The following is a 21712-nucleotide window of genomic DNA, read 5'->3' as shown; positions in this document are numbered from 1 at the left end:
TGGGAGGACAGGGTGGCCGCTGGGCCGCACGGAGGCTGGGTGGTGGGAGAGGGTGTGGAGCTGCAAACGACGTGTGAGATGGAGGCACCAGGCACTGAAAGGGGGGTTGCAGACTGGATGGGGTTGCCTATGGTGTGGATTACTGGAGAGCACATGGAGTAGGATGGCGGAGCAGACATAGGGACTGCCTGGGTTGCCCCATTGGGACTGGGGCCACCCATGAAGTGGGTCAGCAGCGCACTCACCGCATTATTCGCGGGGACAGAGACAGAATAGGACATTGGCCCCCCTCCACCTCCAGAGGGGTGTGTGGGAGCAGGACCTGTCTCAAACACCACGTGAGGCATAGTGGTGCAAACAGGGTTGGATGCTGGGGCTGGCATGGAGCTGTACACGGATGGAGCCATTGGAGCACACGTAGCAGGAGGTACAGTCTCGCATATGACACGGAAGCCAGGATCGCATCCCATCTCAAAACCAGGATTGATGCTTGGATTGAAGCCTTGGTTGCAGATGGTGTTGCATAAGGGATGGCCTGCAGGGAGGTACACAAAATCATACACTGGCTGTCCTCCTGCGCTGCAGTTTGGGTTGCACACTGGGATACATATATATTCACACATGGAGTTGAAGGCAGGGTCTGCCACAGGGACAGCAGTTCCGGCTCCCCCAGAGCCGTTCATGGGGACGGAGCCATTCTCACACACGGGGAGAGACCCGTTCTGGCCGATGGGCAGGACACCATTCTGGCCTGCCGAGCAACACACTTCAGCTTTGGCACATCCCTTGCAGTAGGCAAACTTGTGGCACCCAAGGTTGGCCAGGAGCCGGTGGCAGCCAAGCCTGTAAGGTGTAAACTCCACGATGGTCCGTGCCTGTTGGTTGGATGCCAGCGTTCCCAAACTGGAGCAAGACAAAGAAAAGAATTAGGACCCTAATCCTTAGCACTCTGAGACCTAAGCACTACAAGATGAGTGCATTAATAAATTTTTTTTTTGCTATGACATACTTTAGAAACAAACTGTTATGACAATTTTGTTATTCTTGTGTTTTTCAAAAAAACCCATATTCTCTGTTGTGAAAAGCATGGGAAAGCTTTTGTCCCAAGAGAAGATTTGGAAGACTCCCATAGTTGCTTCTGTAATAGGAATTGGAAAATAAATTGTGGTACTGACTTGAATTCTTAAAAAAGGTAGCACCCTTCTGCCTCAAAGGTGTATTTATTGCTTACCATTTCCAGCAGTTCAACAGGGCAGCTTTGTGGAATCCAGTTCATTACTATTCAGTGAGAACAATTCTTAACTTCTTGCCCTCAAAACTAGTCATACTTTTGTCAGTTCTCCTTGTCATGAAGAGAAGCAATGCATATTAATGAACAGCTACTTTTACTAGAATATTACAGCATCTTGGAAGCTTCCAGTTTCCTGTGATTAACGTGTTATGAGCTTAGAATGCATATTGCTATTTCTCACTGTCATTCTTTAATTGTTCCTATATGTGGTTAGTGCCAGTTCATGAATATTTAGAGGAATTTTATTATAAATTCAATAGGGTTGTAAGGGATGGGGGATCTAGCTAGTACTTCTTGTAAAGAGAAGTGTGCAGATAGATATTTGATGCACCCACTTAAATGAAATCTTGAGAAAAATGAAGCAGCAGCATTCCTTGCCAGCTTTAAATGATCAGTTTCAAGAGGAGTGAGGCTTTTAATGGAGTCTCAAACTAATAAGAGGCAAAATGTCCTGTTCACGTGCCAAACGCCAAAAATATCAGAACTATTTTCTCTCTCAAAACCTGTTCTGAACTTGCACACCTTAGTCAAACCCCACTATTATCCCCATTTCAAGAACTGATGAACTTACTCAATGGTCATTGGCTCTTTGAATAAACCACAGCCTTCTAATGTCATTATACAATTCTTCATATCCTCCTGGAGAGGATTACAGAAGGAGATCTCTGCAGTACATGGTACTTTCAGTCTGGGTTGGCTCAGTAGCTAGGTAAAAAAAGAAACAAACACATTTTATGTTTTTTAATCATTACAACATTGACAATGAGGTAAATAAATGGAAGGGGAAAAATTAAAGGATTGTTAATATGCATTTCTTTTTGACTTGCTTCTATGATCTCTATACATTACTAAGTCAACTATTTTACTTTAAAAATCACACTAATCTCACTAAATTTAAAAAAGGCAATAAGATAAAAGAAAAATGTAAAATATTTCAAGTTTATTTGCATTGTACTTAGGAAGTGGCCAATAAGAGTCCCTAGGTCTGTTCCTTAGATCCCAAATTCCATAATTAAAGTTACTTACCTTTACAATAACAGGTGGTCTGTTGACTACAATATCCCTGCTCACCATCAGAATTTCTCCACACTCAGGGTCTGAGACAGCAACCACTTTCATAATGTTGTGATCACAGAGATAAGGTCCATATTGATTATATGATATACACAGTGGAATTTTTTTCACTGTAAAACAAATTTTTTCTTTTATTTTTCTGAACTTTTTATTAATATTTCCACTTTCCTTCCTCCTAAAGTTCAACTCATGCTTACAATGGCTTAATTGAATATTAAGTTATCATGGCATCTTTAAAAATAGACAAAATTTTTCCTGATTTAGGGTGATACATTTCTATGTTCATCAATCAGTTTCACAGTTTTCAATCCATCTATTAGTGAATTTTCAAGATTAGTTGATGACAATGATGATGATAATTATTAAGCAAAATTTGAAATGTTTCCTCCCAGTGCAATTCTTAAAACAGTAATTCAAATATAGGCAAATTAAAGCCTCATAAAATAGAATTTTAATATCAGTATGAAATTTTGTCTATAATTGTGTGGTTTAGTGAAAGAGATCTTGTTTCTTCCAGAAAAAGACATCAATCATGGAAACAGATGTTTATGTTCTGCTGCACATTTGCACTTCCCAGCATATGGTATGCCTAGGCAGGCGTTTTACACTGGCTGATATCTTCTGGCCAAAGAAAACATTGCTTTTCTGATAGACAACTGCAGCTTTATCTTTGTATTGAGTATAGAGTCCAGATTTGAAATTTCAATGAAGCAATTTTTTAAACTATCATAAGAATGTCTAGATCTTGAGAAATTAAGGAAAGACTACAATTTACCTGTCACTATACATGTAGTAGTGACATGGTGTTGATTTTTGAGTGATCATCCTAAAGGGAATTCAGCTGTCATTATTTAATACTGCACATCTCACTTCCCATTAGGAAGTCTCCACAGATCCTAAAAACCAACTAGCACCTAAAAAGAACAGGGTATTAGACAATTTCACCGTCTTACCTTCCCTTGGACCCAATGTGACAGTCACACAGTCTTTCCAAAATTGATCCATTGGGACACCACTGTAGGTTATAATTTGTGCACACAAATTAAACTTCAGGGTTTTGTTCTCATTACGCAAATTTTCGAGCAGCCAGTTGAGCTGGACATCTTCACCATACATTGGGCAGTTGGCCATCTTTAACCTCATGTTAATTCCGGAGTCACTCAGAAATGGGTTTTTCAGAGACGATAGCTCTCTGTCGATATGACAGTTGGAAGCGTTGCAGTACCCTGGGTGAATCCTTCTGTAAGCCCGGTAATGGGCTTCTTTGTTTTTCACAGAACCTGTTGAAGAAGATATATGATAATGAATCTGCTGGAGGCGCAAGAACCCTATTATTATTCTACCCAAATAATAAAGATAATTAAATTTATTGCTTCTTCTTCCTGAAACCCAAAGTAGCAGGTTGTTGTAGAATGAATGCACTAGATAATGAAATATGGGATACAGCAGACTGAATGCACGGAAGAAAATGAGCACCTTAGGGAAAAAAAGAAAAAATTATAAACCTTATTTAAGTAGTTAAATATAAAAAATGGTCATGTAAATCTCAAAATGTATAGTTAGTACAAAACTGAAAATATAACTCTCTAAAAGGATAAGGGTGAATATGAGATGCTACCATTCTCTCAAAAGACAAAATATGCCATTAAAACAAAGAAACTGTCAATTGTTTTCCAACCAACAGACCAAAAATAAACAAAAATCCCCACAGAGCTTGCAAATGTACAATCAGCTGTGATCTACTGTTCATTCCTTTATGCAGTCTTGCTGGTTGAACTCCTCCCGTCTACTGGAATATGAAAATCAGTAACCCATGGCCCAAATTAAGAGCAGCAGAATATGCTAATAATACATGAATTTAGTAAGTAGGCATATTTCCTGACAGACCTAGTACAAGAAGCAACAAGTAAGGTGTTAATCCTAGGTTTAGAAGAATTTGTGGGTTTTTTTAGATTATCTCGAGTCTGCTAATATTTTAAACTACTTTCAAGGTGAGACCAAAACATATACATATAAACAGTGTTATTTAAAGGGCTGGAATGCACAACCTGGGAAGGGCAGGTGAGAACTTTGGCTTTGTCTATTTTGGAGAAAAGCAGGCTGAGCAGTGACCTCATTGTTCTTCCTATCTTCCTGAGTAGAGGAAGTGGAAGCGGAGGTGCTGAGCTCTTTTCCCAGGTGTCCAGTGACAGGAAGCATGGGTATGGTTAAAAGCTGTGCCGGGGAAGGTTTAGACTAGACATTAGGAACAATTTCTTTATTGTTAGGCTGGTCAAACAGTGGAATAGGCTTCCAAGAGAGGTGGTTGATGGGCCGTGGTTGTTGTCAGTACCTTAAAAAGAGATATTTAATAGTATGTTTCAACTTTCACTCAATCCTCACATGTGAGGCAGTTGGATGAGATGGTCATTGTAGGTCCTTCCAGCTGAAATTATCCTATCCTATCCTATCCTATCCTATCCTATCCTATCCTATCCTATCCTATCCTAACCTATCCTAACCTATCCATTAGTATGTGTTTTGTTTGGATATCTGAATATATTTAGAAGTTTTAAAATCAAGATCTTTGAAGAGAAAAGCATCTGCCTCTTTCTCAAAAATGAAAAGAAAATTTCAGATTGTTCTGCACATTTAAACGCAGGAGAGATTACTTTGATACTTTTATATGATTAGCCTGTAAAATTTCCTCTAACCCATTCAATATGTTTTCATCATACCTAGTTCATACTTGTAAGCTCCAGTGATATCTTCAAATTGCTCACTGCCAACACTCTTGGTGATTAGACGTTGTCCACATGGCCATGTGTCACAGAAAAATTTCGTTCTTTTGGCATTGTTTTGGGAGAGCCAGCCAACATAGTTTGAATTTACTCTAGAAAACATATGATGACCATCATAATCCAAGTCCAGTTCCCCTTCCCTGATGCTCCGAACCCATGTAGGACCACTGCAAGCTGAACCTAAACCAGAGAACAAAAATGTTATAACACATTGTAACCTGAATAGTAGGGAAACTCAGCAACGTAATCTGAGGAAAATTATTCCAACTATAGTAAAATTACCTCTGCCTGTTTCCAGAGGTGTTGGATCCAGACACTGCCAGTCACCACAGCACTGATTTATATCTCTGCGAGCCATCCAAGATTCATTCCAGCAGTGGTATCGCCTGTAGAATGAAGGAATATTCAATTAAAGATGTCTCTTGGATTACCAAGTTTAACGCCTATGACAGAGGAAAACCATGTCAGCGATAATTTTTTGATCAACTGAAGATTTTGTATGTCTAAACACTGTTAATGACATTTATGGCAGGAGTGGTTTTGTTCTCTTTAGACATCTCAGGCTGGAAATTTGTTCCAGAACCCCACAGACCTGATTGCAAAACATGTTTCTTTTAGTAGATAACATGACAACACAGTTCTTTAAGTTTAACAGGAATTGAAAGGTTTATAAGAATAAAACAATCCATTACAAGGAACATCAGAAGAACAACATGAGTATCAACCAAGTGATTATGACTGAAGATAAAAGTCCAAGTTAGGGATAAATTTTCCCTAGCATTTAATGATCTACTTTACACTTTTACAGCTTTCTAACCTGGATGGCCTTATTTTTTTCAGTGGATAAGCATAAGCAGGCAGCATGGATTCTCACAAGAGGTTTTGCTTTTTTTGTTTTTTGAAAATCTACATTTAGTAGACTGCCTCTTTAGTAATGTCATGGTTTTGAAATGCATTATTAGGAAACTGAAGAGCATTACCAGATAAAGAAAGAGATACACCAAAAGAGAGACACTGATCTGCTAAATCTATACCGATTTTCCTATAATGTAATTTTTAAAAGGGCAAAAGAGCTTTATATTTTTTTATTTACCATAGTTTGTCTTTGCCACACAGGTTTTTACCAGTAGAGTCAAAAATCTCATTGATACCAAGGGGATTCTCAATTGAGCAAGGAAAACAGAAGCTTGTGACAACACGGCTTGGAATTCCCAAACATCTCATCACTGTAAGAAAAAATATGAATGAATCATTACAAATCCCAATTAGTCAGTCAAATCCTTCACTTATTTTATAAGTTATTATCTTATATTCTAATTTTCAGTTATAGAAACACAATGGATAGGCAGCAATATTTGTGGTGCAGTATCTTTAAGATTCTTTTTAGTTCTTGAAAAGTAGTTTGAAAAAAAGCCTAGCAGAAAGGAATGGTTTTCTACTCTTCCATCTTAAAATAAAAACCAAAAACATCCATAAAACCAGATGGTTTAAGTTCAGAAATGCTTAACTTGACTCTGCACTAATAAAACTTTTTTTTTTTATAAATAGTGTGGTACATATAGATTCACCTACAAGACTTCAATTTAACTTTCTTCATTCAATGTAGAAGCAGGTTCAGTAGAGAAATGGTATAAAGCTGGAGCTCAGATCTAATGTCTGAAGAGTTTAGTGCACTATTATCTAATCTTTTGCATTAAAAGGAGAATATAGCCTAATGCACTTGTGTTTTGGGAGAGACATTACTATAGATCTTCCTGTTCATAACTTAATGCTTTTTCTTATCCTTCAAACATCACCCAAAGCATAAATTTTGGTTCCACAATGGGGTTTTGGAGGTTGTGTTGGTTCCTTCCAACCCTAACTACTCTATGATTCAACAATACTGCACTTGCTCTGTGTTTTAATAAAAGTTTCAGTATTGATAACTGCATAATATAAAGGTCACAGAGAAGATGGAACTACTTTTCTTGCTCTTCAACCTGTATAGGAAAGCAAAAGGTTGATAATAAACACTTTATCAGGAGCATGAGAAAAATAATCAATTTCTTTTCTTGTAAAATTCTTACAAGTGAAATTATTCAAGTAGTTTTTAGGGTCAGAAGTTTTTGATCCTTGTTTTCTTCTTTTCTCTATAAACTAGGTAAAGGCAAACTGAAATATCATACCTGTGCACATTACTGAAGCAAGAGATCCACAGTACCCATATCTGACCGGCCTGCATCTGCCACTGTACCACTGCTGTAGAATAGGGACACTTCCATTCCAGGAAAATGGCTTTGTTCCTTTCAGGTAATCATTGTTTTCTGGAATCTTCATGATACTGTTAGTGGTATGGCTGCTTATCTAGAAAGAGGAAAGAAAAACAACCTTTTCCAATGGCTGACCATGTCTTCGCATTCTGAGCATGTCTCAAAATCATTAGAGATTAGCATTAAAAGTTTAATTTTCCTGTGAATCTGAGCACAGGAAGGATTTCCCCTGCTCGCCTGCTGCGTTAGATTACTGTGCAGTCTGTCCTTCTACAATATAATGAAGTGTGACCTGATCTATTCAGAGGTCTCACACCTCCACAGATCTTACCATGTGATTCACCACCATGCTGACATGCACGGGGTCATTGCGCCAGCAGTGATCACGATCAGAGCCATGATGGTAACTCGCACCCATATCTAAGATCTTCAAGCAGATATCCAGAATCCCATCTTCAAACTGAGGAAAAAGGACAATAACATAGGCATCATGGTATGCTGATGTTGCTAAAGTACCTTTCTTATCAATAATCCAGTCTTTTTCAATTATATGAGCTGCCTTTCACCTCTCCTGTCCTTTTTTTTTCTTTTTTCTTTTTTTTTTTAATTTTGTTAAATCAAGCACAGCTCCTAGTGGTCTGCATGGTATTGCCTATCTGCCTGAAGGAAAACCAAAGGCAAGAATGTCATTTTTACTTGTGTTTGACCAATGGAATAATTTTCCTTCTGAAGCACAGTGTTTGTTCCCAGAACATTGTGCAATTTCCCTCATTTTAATAGGTAAAACTTTGTTCCAGTTATTTGGGCTACAGTGAAATTCTCAGACATTTTGGTTCGTGTATACATAGTCTGAACTGATCCTAAAAACCTTTGCACTACAAATAGGGCATAAAGTTCTGAAAAAATACAAACACTTCATTTATCAGTATATGGATGTCATCTATTTCTGAAAAAGTATTAAAAAAATACCTGTCCAAAGTGCCATGGTCGAGAGGTTATGTGCTTGTGGACTCCTTCATACAGTATTCCATGTTCGTTCAGAACATATTCTTCTCTATGGGCCTGATTGTCCAAATATACAGAGTCATCTGGAAAAGATGAAGAGCTTTCATTCAGACAAAATATACCTTTCTAATACTTCTCTGTTTCTGCATCACTGGATCCCTCTCTCCTTTCCTACCAGTTTTTGATATATACTTTTATCTTGAAGGTTGTGGGCTTTTCAAACACTCACAGACAAATCATTCCTACTTACAGCTAGATAATATCTTTCCTAAGTCTCCCCCTACTGTAGAACTCACTAATGGAAGAGCTTGCAATTTATCTTCACACTAAGCTGTTCTACAAGTCAAACACTCAGCAACATAGAGTTGTGTATCTGATTTAGATCAAATCAGCACAGACAATGTGAATATTTGTCATGTAATGATTTTGGTGAGGTCTGCAGACTCCAGAATTGCTTGCTACCTGAGCCAGATCTAAAGAATTTAATTTGTATTTGTACTGTATTATTTTATGATGACAACACAGTATTCACAGAATTACAAAATGGTTGAAGTTGGAAGGGGCCTCTGCAGGTGATCTGATCCAACCTCTAGCCAGTTTCTCAGGCCACATCCAGGTGGCTTTTGAATATCTCCAAGGATGCAGACTCCACAGCTGTGCTAGTGCTCAGTCACTCTCACAGCAAAAATGTGTTTCCTGATGAACAGAGGAAACTTCCCAATACTTTCTATCCTGTCAGGACACTGTAATAGTTGTGGGTAAAAAATTATACCTCACCCCTACTACCACTAAAAAAACAAATCGAAACAATGGCTTGAGACAGTCTTGAACTTGGAGGAAAAAGATTTAAAAGAACAGAATTAAATCTCTCCTTAATTCTCATTGTTTCTGTTACTACATCCTTTACGCACCAGTTAAATAATAAATGTCTTCAACAGTTTTACTCATCACAAGCTATTTTTCTTAAAACAATCTGATTGTCATTAGAGTTCTTACCTGCACACCAAGGGTTAAAAAGGACATAAAAATCTCCAAGACACCGCTGATATGTGTGACCACAAGATGTGATTTGCATATTGAGAATATAACGGCCAATGCAGACATTGGAAGGAGGAAACACGCTGATACTGATGCATTTTGGCTGATGAACTTTGTAGGAAGCACTCCAGCAGGTTTGATCCAGACATCTGCCCATTGGGAAGGTGCATTTTGTCTCATTTGATTCACAGGGTCGGAGGCCTTTTCAGGAAAATAAAAACCACTTCCATCAGACTACTAAACAAAGCACATGTAAAAGGCTAGTAATTTGCTTAGGCATCATTTGCAAGGCGAAGCTCCCAAGGGTGGATTTCTTTTTCACTTGTCACTTCTCTAGCAGAGTGAGAAAACTTTACATATTAGAAGAACTGCCTGATTTAGAGGAAGGTAGTCTCTTTACATGGAACATGAGTAGGTTATAGGAATATGAAGACTATGAAAGAAGTCTTCTGAAGTCTATGGGAAATATTATTAATCAACAAAGGACTAGGAAAGTCTACAGAGTGCTTAGGAGTGACTACCTGTCTCCACGGTGAAAGCAGCCTGGTCCACGGAGTCATCCCATTCTCGATTTTGGAAGCGAGCATATAAACTAAATGCTTGCCCTCTCCTTATTATCTGTCTGTCAGTTCCAAAGAAATGGGTATTATGTATTTGACAGTTGGAAGGACAGTTCAGGTCGACTTCTCCCAGCTCAATAACTGCAGGACAGAGAAAGGAGCACAAAGAAAAACCCCATATAATTAAGTTCCCAGATTCAACTGTGGTTAAGATTAAGTGACAGAGAAGACAACGATGAAAGACAGAGATAACTCTTTCAAAATTCATTCAAGACTTTGTTCAGAATTCAGCGAGACTTAAATTGAGACATACATCCATAAAAGTTCCTTTACAAGTTCACCACTTTCCTAGCTTGCAGATGGAAACTTGTCTAACTCTTTGATTTTTGTAGCTGTGCTACAAGTTTCACTTCTTTTATATAGTGCCTCATTGTATTATAAATACCAGATGCTGAAGGCCAATATAAGTATCTCTACTTGAAAAGCTGACTTTGCATTGTAATAGTCTCTCCACACATTATAACATTCTGTCTACAGTTACAGTTTTGCACATCATCATCACATGATCAAATGATGCACAAACATCATTTGAGATGTTTGAGTTTTTTAATAAAAGAAATAAAAAGAAATAAATAGAATAAATAAAAAATTTGATAACATGTATGTATTTGAAAGCTTAAGTGGCACTCCAAATTATTTATGAAAAAAATAGATATGTATAAATTTCTATCCAAGACTTAAAAAAATGTTAAATGTGCATGCAGATGTCTCAGTCTGCACTCTCAAAGTCATAAAAAAGTTTGCAGATATCATTGAGGAACTTAATGGAAAAGGAAGTATTCACAAATTGTGACATTTTAAAATGCTGACAAACTATCCCAGGTGCTGTGATTAGCTTGACAAAAATCTTGGCTGATTCCCCCTTAGGCATCCTCCTTGCATATCAGGCATTTCATAGGAGTAATTATGACACTGGTGCCAGAAGGATGGGTGGCAACATTCATCTTTACTTATTTGCATACAACTTTTTATTTTCCAAAGTTCTTCATTCTAATTGAAGATGATGGGAGCCACAGATTCTCAGAAGTTTTGGAAATTGGCTTTACTGATGTACAAAGTCTTGTATTTTATTATAATATTAAAGTGTTAAGTTTGGTCCTGCTAAGCCTACAGAAAAATCTAACAATGCAGCTTCTCTAACAACATGGGTACCTACAGAATTAATATTTAAGGGAAAATAAAATACTTTTTCCTATCCAAAACCAAGGGTGTATCCACTCAAGGGGAGACTCATAGCTAAGCCCTTAGGATCAGGAAATTTTTAACACAAACCAGTGGAATTTCCCAGGATCACATCTTGAATTAAATAATAATTTAAATTAACTGGGGAGAGGGTGGGAGCAGGTGGAATAGGTAGGGAAGAGGCAAAAAAAAAAAAAAGCAATTTCTTCTGATTTGTTTTCCTTGAATAAAAATAATCTTGTTTCTCATCTAACTATTTAAACTTGGTCATGCATTGGTCATTCAGATCTTCAACAGAGATCAGCAACAAATGCAGAGCTGCGTGCTACCCATGATAAAAATTTGCGCACAATCAACAATAACCAAAAAAACACAGGAGTGCATTACATCATTATTGCTCATGAATACAACATACCTGCTGACAAGAATGAGCAACAGAACTGAACTGAAAATCTCATATCTTAATGAGAGTTGTCAACCATAACACAAAGTATTCTGGCCAAACCGAAAGTACTTATAGCACACATGGCAAATTCCTGCGGTCAAGAACACTGAAAGAACCTGATCCTTGCCTGGTCTCTGGAGGTGTTTATAAACCAAGACAACTACTCTTCATCCACTCAGTAATCCAGCTGAACTGGAACATCAGGGAGTTGAGGTATTACATTTCCCAGGGATGTTCTCTAAAGTCAGCCCACAGTTTGCTTATCAGATTTAAGTATCGCAACTGGATCATAAACGAGCTAATGATTACTTTCTTAAGCAAAGACAGCTCAGAAAAAATACGAAAGGCAATTCAGTTTCACATTTCTTACTGGTTTTCTGCCTCTGGTCTGGTGGAAACCTGACTATCCATACCAGTCACAGGGTTTTCTCTATCAATTCATATTTTTCCTTCATTCAAGACAGAATACATCAGGCATTCACTGGAAAATAATTGCTTCTAGCATGAGAATACTGAAATCTAGTACTCTGTACTTATGCTAGCAGTAAAGTTTATTCCTTTCCGTGCTATTTCCTATTTTCAGAATTGGCTGTTGTTTCACTAAATCTTTTCCATGGCGTTATCCTTCATAGTAGTTTTTTTAAAAGTAGTTTTTTTCCCTTTCTTACTAGTTCCACAAAGAACATCCAAACATACAAGTAATCCCTACACAAAAATATGTGCAATTTTTTAGGCCTGTACACATGATCATTTAATTATTTCTGTTTTCAGTCCTGGTTTAAGGGACATTAAAGTTTCAAGAAACTTACCTTCCATTTTTTCTTCTACATGTACTGGTATCTGAAGCACAGTACTGGTGGATATACCAGCTCCTCAGCAAGACGCACTGCAAGGTCTGGCTGATCTCCTCTGCCAACCAACCTAATTTCCTCTCAGTAACACTTATATTCAGAACTAAGAGGCCGTCACACGTGTTGCATCAACAAAATACCAGTTTTAAAAGAGGCCCCACCCATGTGTCTACTGATGCTCATAAATGATTCATTTTAACTTCCAGCATTATTAGGGAGAGTCCTGCGGCTGAAGGGAGGGAAGAGATCTTGGTAACCTCACCTATAGCACAGTGCTCTCAGTGTCCCACAGCTTGCCCTGTCTCAAAAATACTTTAAAGCCAGGATGAATCTAAGCACATTTCAGGGTAAGCCATTATTTCTAGCCATCCAAAGTTGCCATAAATACCAGCACCTACTGTTCCCTTCTGGCTAGACACCTTCAGACAGCTATGGAAAACAATAAGGAACACTGGACTAAAGCTGAATTTACACTCTCAGAATATGATAAGCAGTGGACATTTTTAGCATAATGTAAGCAGAAAGTGCAATTTTCAGACAGTCTGCACAGCACTCCCTCCAAGGGGAGGTCAGAACAAAAACAATCAGTTACAAACTTTTTCCAACTAAACTGTAAAATATGCGGAGAGCATTGAAGTTGATGATAAAATTTAACCTGAAAATTATATAAGTTGTTTATACTATGTATGTATTTATTTCCTAGCACACTGTTTTCTTAGCTTACTCCACCTTCCTTCCCCTGAAATTTTGAAAACCATTTCAAACAATATCTGTGAACAAAAACCATGTTAATGCTTTAACACAAAATTTGTGCTATTTTATTTAGGTTCCAGGCATATGTAATAAAATAAAACAAAACAACCACAGCAGTGTTCTCTTTGTACTCTCAGTGATGAGTAGTTTAGCCTGAAAATAGGAGACATGGATTCAAATTTCTTGTGGCAAAACCAGAACAAACATGTGCTACTAGTTTCCTCCTATCCTTCTTATGCCTCTATGCCATGCTTTACTCCATAAGCTATCTTTTGTATCCCTCAAAGTTATTCTTTAGATTGAAAAAACCTAACCCTAAAATAAAACAAAAAATAACCCCAAACCAAGAAAAACTAAACACAAAAATAATCATTGATATAGAAAGATTCAGACACAATGACTGAAGTTCAGTGATTTGCATAACTGCCTGGATTCTAGACAGGGCTTTAAGAAATCATGAAATGAAAAAGCTTAACAAACAGTGAAATAACTTAGTAAGCATAACCTAACAGCTCAGGTATTGTGAAATAACTTCAGAGAAATTAAAGCAAAGAAAAAAATCAGCACATCAACAGTGGGTTTGGAAGAGAGCAGATAAAAAAGTTTGTACGACTGATGCATATGAAAGTGAATGTAATTTTCAATGTGTTCATATTTTGAAAATTATAAATGTTTGGCTAGTCAGTAGACAGACATAAAAAGTCTGAATTGTAAGTAGTTCATTCACCTCTCAATTGTCGGAAAGATTTCTTTTTCTTAGTATTTGCCATTTGACTACTGAAATTCACCTCACTGAAAAAAGAAAAATTAAAACCACCACTTTTTGGTAAGAAATAATTTAGCAGCCATACATACAAAACCAACTTTCAATCAGCCTGCAAAATGGGAATAGTAGCGGTCAAGCCAGCCACCAGAGACCTGCCTAGAATCAGATGCACATCCTTGCATCCAGATAATAGAACAGAAAAGTACCGAAGTTGTTCACAGTTTCCAAGAATATATTAAAATCCCCTCAAATACATCTAGTTCAGTCTTCTGATTGAAATATCTTGGTAAATGAAAGCCTGTGACAAATAAAAGAAAACAAATAGCAAGCATCAGTAAGTGGCTGCACCTGTGGGTTCAAAGAGACTTAATTAAGCATTTAAAATAATAAAGACCTGAATCAGGAGAAGAACACTTTCTGTATGGATATGAGTCACTGGCTTTAGTAAGTATGCTTGCTTAGATCCTTGAAGCTGCTTTGGTGCCTATCTGTCTCTGCAGGATCATTATATAGATGCCCAGCCCCAAAGCAAAGCCTCCCAGATACCCAAGTTCCTACCTATCGGTGTCTGCAGAGCCATCCAATTGCTGCTGCCAGCTCACAGCTATCAGACTGGTTGGTCCTCTCACTCAAGCCAAAACCTCATGCACCTAAAGTAAGAATCTTTAACAAGGCAGAAAATCATAACATTCTGGCTCTCTTGATGCACTCTATTCATACTTCTTTTGCCTACTAAGCCCTGCATCATATTCCCTGCATTCAGGTCATCCATACAACAAGGGCCACAACACAATAAAAGAGCCATGGGAAACTGAGCTCAAACAAGAAACACAGATATGATTCAAAGAAAGGTTTTGCCTCTCAGCTTATGGCCTCTCTGATGTGTCTGGACTACTGATTTCCAAGGCAGGTTGCTGACATCTGTCCAAAGTATCTCCTCCTGGATAGAAACAGTTCCCCTCCCTGCCTGACAGTGAGGTTGCCAAGCTGAGCCCTTGGTCCCAGCTGAGGGTACTTTCCCCTCTGCCTCCATCTTTTTCCCTCACACTTTACTCATCATTCACACAAGCTGTCCTCGAGGTTACTACAAGGTTACTATGAGGTTACTACGATACTACGAGTATCTTGCACATCCAAAATTCTCTGACATGTAAATCAGATGAATGCCTGATGCAAGCTTGAGAATTCTGCAAGATAGCATAATTATTAAGATATTCCAAAATTTAAGCCATTTAGGTTATTAAGTTTCTTTAATGACCTTGACTTTGGCCTTAGAACAGTAAGACTAAACTTAAGTTTTGCAGTGGCTTGGTGTTCTTAAATATTACTTATGTTGCAATAGGCTGACATGTGATGAGCATTTACAAAGACAAGTGGTGGGACTGCTAAGGGTCCAAAACCCCCATAGCTTTCAATTACCCATTAAGCCACCAGGAAAGGGTGAGGATTGAATAATTGCAATCACAGGAAGAACACCTGTGAATGGCACTGATGCAGTTCCACTGCATCACTAATATATTTGTGAACAGTAGAGAGGTTGCAGTAATCAAGCATCCAAGCAAGGAATCCTTTCAAGAAAAAGGTACACAAAATGACCGCTCAGCAGGGGAAAAAGGAAGGAATCAGAAATTATGTGAACTGAGATTAAAGTGTTTTGGTGAAAGTGTCATCTACTGGAAAGCTGGGGTAATTGCAGCTTTTAAAAAACATTTTTCAACTTATGCATGTTCCAACAACCAGCCCTAAAGTTCATTTTTTTTGTACTTGGTAATATAACTGTATTCCTTTGATCACTGGACCTGGAATTGATTTTATAGCAATGACTGACAGTGTAAAAAGATACCTGTCAAGATAGTTTATTTGAAATCATGGAGTGGCGTCACCCTCTGCTCCTGAGAGTTCAGGAATATTCATGTCTAACAAGGAAAGGGGATAGAGAAGAAAATATCAGATGCCACAGGTTAACTCTAAAATAAGCACGTGTTAGGAATCCACATCTGACCTTCTGAAGTTTCATATTACAAGGGCTACAGGCTGGCAAACTAATAGAACTCTGTCACAGAACACACCCAGAGTTTCTTAAAATTCATAAATTAATTTGCAATGAAGTTGCCTTTCATTAAAGAGCCTGAAAGCACTGGCAGGTACTCTGTTAAGTGTAAGCAAGCATTACAACATCATATTTACAGATGAATTAGGACAAAGAAATGCTTCAAATGAAATCTTAAACAAGAAGTCTGTGTGTTTTAAGAAGTACATGGTAGCTTTGTCTTTCTAGAAGCTGGAGGAAATTAGTAGCATTAAATAATTATAGGTGGTTTCTGACACAACCAAACCACCACTCCTCATACAAAGAAACCAAAAACTCCTTCAAGGGAGCTTCCATCCCATCCAAGCTGGACCATCCCTTGGAGTTCTGGTGCAGCTACTTGCTCTCTTGTCTCAGTCTCTTTACTGGGTTTCCATTAACTATGTAAGCCACTATTTTGCTCCATGCAGTAGGATGTTTTTTCAGTAGCTCTGGTGCAGATGAGGAACACGCACACACACACCTATGATGTTGCAGTATATGCAGAATTCAGAAAGGTCAGTTTTAAATTAAAGAGTTAAAAAAAAAAAAAAAATTTTTTTTTTTTCCCAAAAAAAAAAAAAAAAAAAAAAACCAAAACGAAAACCCCAACAAACTAACCCAAAAAACCAAGGCCCCCCCCCCTTTTCTCAAACTAAGCTAGAACTTATAGCTGAGTAATTTGCCAGGTAACCTACTGTAAGTACTGTAAGTACTGTAAATTCACTTTCAAATGAGCTTGTTCCCAACTATATTTAAAAACGGAACTGGAATAAACTAGCACTACTGTAAATTCAAACCTCAGCTCACTGAGCAGTAACTTTCCCACACAGGGAAACCTATAAATCACCCAGCTGTGATTATAACCCACCAGTCTAAGTGCCCCAACTATCCAGTAGATACCATGAATCTGCTACCCACACAGACAATGCTAATTGGAAGAGACTCAGTCTGAGCAGTGGGAGTTGAAAGAATAAAACTAAGTGAGATATTTACCAGGTTGGATCATAGGAGATTTGAGGCTCTCTGGAAGAATGCAAATTGGCTCCTATTCTGTTAATTTAAAGCTTTAATTTTTAATGAAGCTTGTTTGTTGTTTAAAAATACCCATTTTCTCCTCTAATGCTTTTTTAGTAGATGTTTGTTTAAAATTTAGTTATATAGGAGTAGAGTTCAACATCTTGGGGCACAGGTCCAAAATACAGATCTACATCCCAGTAAAAGAGTGAGTCCCAAGTACTGTTATTTGCAATATAAAGAGCTCTTGATTTCAGCTGGGAACAACTTAATGTTAAAAACAGAGATGAGGAAATACTTTTATTCTAACAAACTGAGTTCAACACTTGACTGAGGTAACTTTCTCAAGATTTCTAAAATTTTCCATGCGCTGCTTATTTTGAACTTAAAAATACGTAGTTATCATCTGGTTTTATTTTAAGCAGTCAGGAGTAGAAGATAAAATAGAGTTAAAATTAAAAGGGACAGACTCTTAAAATTCTTGTCCCTTTCAGATTTCTACAGTAGATATCTTACACATACACACTACATGGTTTATAAAGAAGACAGTAATGTGTATGGAGAGTAAGGAAGATGCCTTGTATCAGAAATGCAAAACCCAATTTTCATTGGTTTTTTGAACATGTACAGGCACACTTTCTACAATGAGAAACAGCATATTAACTCACTTGTAGGCTCTAGTGTCACTTTGGGGTTGCTTGCTCGGCTTGTTCAGGACTAATTAGCAGGTTTAGGCAGACAAACCAACACATTTGCTGGAATACCAATCAATGGCATTGCTCTAATGGTATTTGCCTCAGCTTTCAGAGTCTTACCAATAGTAGGGGATTAGCAATTGATTTTAGTGGAACATGGAGCTCTGTTTTCAGCAGTATAAACACAGCACAAGACACAGAATAAAAGTGTCGGAGGGTAAGGAGCTGGAAGTGCTGGTTTAGATGGAGACGGGCAGTAGCACAAACCAAAGCAATAGCTATTGTTCCCCCTTGATGGAAGCATTTTTATGTATTTTTTTAGCTGTGTTATAGGTTCCACTTCACTTCTGATTGCTCATCCAACTCAAACTCTGCTCCTGCAACAGATTTTTACTTCTAGTTCATTACTTTGTCATAAGGGACAGACAGGTCACGTCAACCACTAATAGCAATGTATGAAAGGAGGTCAAAACATAAGTCAGGACTGGCATGAACACAGCTGATGTCTCTCAGTATAAAGCAGCAAATACTTCCAGCTCCTGTACAAGCATGGCATACAAACATAATCTTAGAATGATGCAGTAAATACTTCCAACTCTTTTACAAATCCAGCCATACAGACACAGATGTAAACACCAACACCTTTCTTTGAAGGCCCTTTTCTCCCTTTACTAGAAGTTCCTGAGTCAGCAGGCTTTCTTTTACTGCAGTAAACATTCTTGGCTTGCTTTGAGGTGTCTGCCTTTTGGCAAGATGATCCTTGATGTTATATGTGGTGACACATGAGATGTCATAAAGCACCTTAACATAGAGTGGCTACAATAAGATTTTTAGCACAACCATTTCATAGTATTTTATCTTTTCCACAATAGCTTCTAATACTCACCTAATTTTATATTAAATAAGTTTTACTAAGCAAAATACTCATTAATATGTTCTATTAGACTATATAGGTGCCACCATCTTCAAAATGGAAAGATACAAGAAGTCTTACAAGATTATTTTAAGAAAGGTTTAAGATTAAGAAACTACTTTAGCTTAATTTAGATTCAATATACAGATGTTATTCAGTAAGCTGTCATACACACAGTGGTGTTTTGGCAAAACTTTGTGCAGTTCTTGATTCAGCATTAATTCGTACCATCAAAAGACATTACAGAATTCATAGGAAGACTGCTATTTTGGTTTTTTGTTTAGAGAGTTTTAGCAAGATGCGGTGTATAATGGTATTATGCTCACTGGACTGAATTTTAAGTTAATAAACTGGGTTTAGACAAGTGTAAGGTGTCAGTTACATCTTGCTGTGCTTTGTTTTGTCTTGAAAATGGGCACAGACAATTTGTTTTCACAACTTTTAATGAAATTCCTTCACAATTTGAAAAACATAGCATAGGACTGAATATGCATTCTTTTATACCAAGATGATCAGTAATTCAGAAATTATTGGCTGTGTTCTGTTCCACTCTGTACACAGGCAACTTCTGCTAATGCAGCTGAGCAAAATTTCATAATGATGAAAGTAGAGGAATGACAACTTAATTGCATCATAAAAACAAGCAAGGAGACACCTACACACCCAGATATCACATACTTCAAGCAGCACCTTCCAGTTTTTCTAGTCAGCTTTTAAATACGACTGCATTTTAAGGACGTACTAAAATGCTTTGGGCAAGTTTGCTACCTACAAGCATGGATTCTCTGCTTGCTGAAGTTACAGTAGCCATAACCTTGATTTGCTGCATTTTAAACTAATACAGCTGCCTTCAGTAATGTCTTGGTCTAATCATGAGCTTAATTATGTTTCAAAGTTTTTTTTTATCATCAAGTCTCTCAGTTTCTATGCAAAGAAACTGAATACTCACAGGTTCTGTGTCAAACAATTTTGCTACACTAAGAAATCAATAAGAATATCGGGTCTATTTTTTTGCTGGTTTCAAACACCACACATTAGAGAGTGCCATCCTACCAGCCCATACAATAATCTGAAATTAGTTCTTTTTCATAAGCACACATCCAGCTGAGCAGTAATTACAGTGAAATGTCCTGTCATCTTTCCAAAGAATAGTAATTAGGGATATGAGCCTGGATGTCTTGTATGGTTATGGAAACATTTTTTCTTCCCAGCTAATGATCAGCCAAATAGTAAATCATTAAAAGGAAAATGACAAAGGGTGTGGGTAGTGACTGTCATCAACCTGGTTCACCAGCCCCAAACTTTGTCATCATCCTTCGGAAGAGAAAGCCTGATGATGCCAAAGTTTCAATTCTTTGGGCTTCTTTGAAGAAAACAAATATAGCTAATTAATCTTGTTATTTTTTATTGGTAACAAGTATCTTCCTCTTTACTGATCTGGGAAAACATCTCTGTATTAGACAAACTATCCCTGTTGGGGGGTGGCAAACAGAGTCAAAACCATCTCACAGAAAATGTAGCAGTGTATCTATTACTACTATAATAATTTAAAATACCACCAAAGAGCTCAGGCATATACCTCTCTGAAACTAACTTAAATTAACCATCACCTTCCACTTTCTAGTCGGACCAATTTTTACTGCTTACCTACTGATTATCAGGAGGAATGGAAAAGACTTCCCAGGCTGCCTCACTCCTCCATTTTTCTGAGAACAAGAATTGTTCCTGTTACATGCACAGGTAACAAAGCACCTAATGGACATGAAATCTGGAGCTGGTTTTGATTTAATGTCATGGTGTCAAATAAATATTTAACAAACTATTACCAACTCTTGGTATTATAATTATTATTTTTTATTATTATTTTGCAATTAACACTACCAATTGCAACTGGTACCTTCTTTGCAGTTTTTTGAGTGATACACGCCAGTGTGTTATATGACCAACGTACCAGTAACTGTAACATTTTCTTGGGACTTAGGAGAACCAGACTCCAGATATACAGGAAAAGCTGCTTCAAACCTAACAGTGTAGGTGTGACTTTAGCTCTTATCTTTCAAATTATGTATGACCTAATCCTAAAGCCCTTACGGCAGTTTTATCCTCTCCACAATTTCAGTGAAAAATCATATTGTTAATCTTGTTAATCAAATAAGCACCTTTGTTTTGTTTTTTTTTTCCTTTTTCTTTCTAATCTCAAGTATGGCAAACTTAGGTGAATTTCCCTTCAATGGGTGAACACATTCCAATATAAATATTTTTTTATCTACTGCTAATGTTGAACTTGTTCAGAACTGTGAGACCTTCAGGCCAGTTGTTGGCCACCACAATAATTATTTCGCTTTGATTTTGGAGGCAGGAATGTGACAGTTCAGAAAAAAGAATTTTTAGAACATAAGACACATCAGCACAGAAAGAAAACAAAAATTGTGAAGGTGATGACAGCAAAGCAGGATTGAGAGATTGTTTAATAAAGAATGCTTCCCTCTTTTCTAAATACTCTGATCAATCCTTTATTGATTTTTTTTTCCCAAAAAAGTAAATGTTATCAAATTGACTCAAAACTATTCCCCTTGCAAGTATTTGTTTTTCTTCTGCCAAGCAATAATGCATTTCAGGTTTTGCATTTCTCAAGCCAATATACTGCATACAAACCACAGGCATGTTAAGACACAAAGGCACACATTGCATTTCATAACCTCACCGTGATGAAACCGGTTTGTACATATTCCTGGAGCATTTTATTGCTCACATTGAAGAAATTCCCAAAGTGCGATGGCTGCTATTCATACTCGTGATATAAAAAATTTTAAAACTGATAACAGTCCACAACAATATAATTTAAACACAACCCCAGTAAAGTATGATAATAGATAGGACACAGGACAAGAACAATAATGGTTTAGGATATTATGCAAGATTTACAAACAATGTAGTTACAATCTGCATTAAGCACCACAAGCAA

The 21712-nt window shown here is 37.4% G+C and overlaps 1 protein-coding gene across 1 annotated transcript in view; it reads right to left on the bottom strand.

The window, feature by feature from the left end:
- LOC102033053 (protein-glutamine gamma-glutamyltransferase 5-like) overlaps nt 1-12601 on the bottom strand; it is a 13252-nt gene extending 651 nt beyond the window's left edge. The window contains exons 1-13 of the mRNA XM_014307952.1: nt 12494-12601; nt 9959-10138; nt 9396-9638; nt 8364-8482; nt 7726-7854; nt 7311-7488; nt 6239-6371; nt 5428-5531; nt 5083-5325; nt 3319-3645; nt 2318-2475; nt 1863-1996; nt 144-903 (exon numbers count right to left, since the gene is read on the bottom strand). Of these exons, the coding sequence (XP_014163427.1) occupies nt 144-903; nt 1863-1996; nt 2318-2475; nt 3319-3645; nt 5083-5325; nt 5428-5531; nt 6239-6371; nt 7311-7488; nt 7726-7854; nt 8364-8482; nt 9396-9638; nt 9959-10138; nt 12494-12500 (2715 nt within the window). The 5' untranslated portion in view covers nt 12501-12601. The remainder of the gene's footprint in view (nt 1-143; nt 904-1862; nt 1997-2317; nt 2476-3318; nt 3646-5082; nt 5326-5427; nt 5532-6238; nt 6372-7310; nt 7489-7725; nt 7855-8363; nt 8483-9395; nt 9639-9958; nt 10139-12493) is intronic.
- Between the last annotated feature and the right edge of the window lie 9111 nt (nt 12602-21712).

Source organism: Geospiza fortis, unplaced genomic scaffold (assembly GCF_000277835.1).
Source record: "Geospiza fortis unplaced genomic scaffold, GeoFor_1.0 scaffold100, whole genome shotgun sequence".
Classification (NCBI taxonomy): domain Eukaryota; kingdom Metazoa; phylum Chordata; class Aves; order Passeriformes; family Thraupidae; genus Geospiza; species Geospiza fortis.
This window is presented reverse-complemented; position numbering and strand designations above follow the sequence as displayed.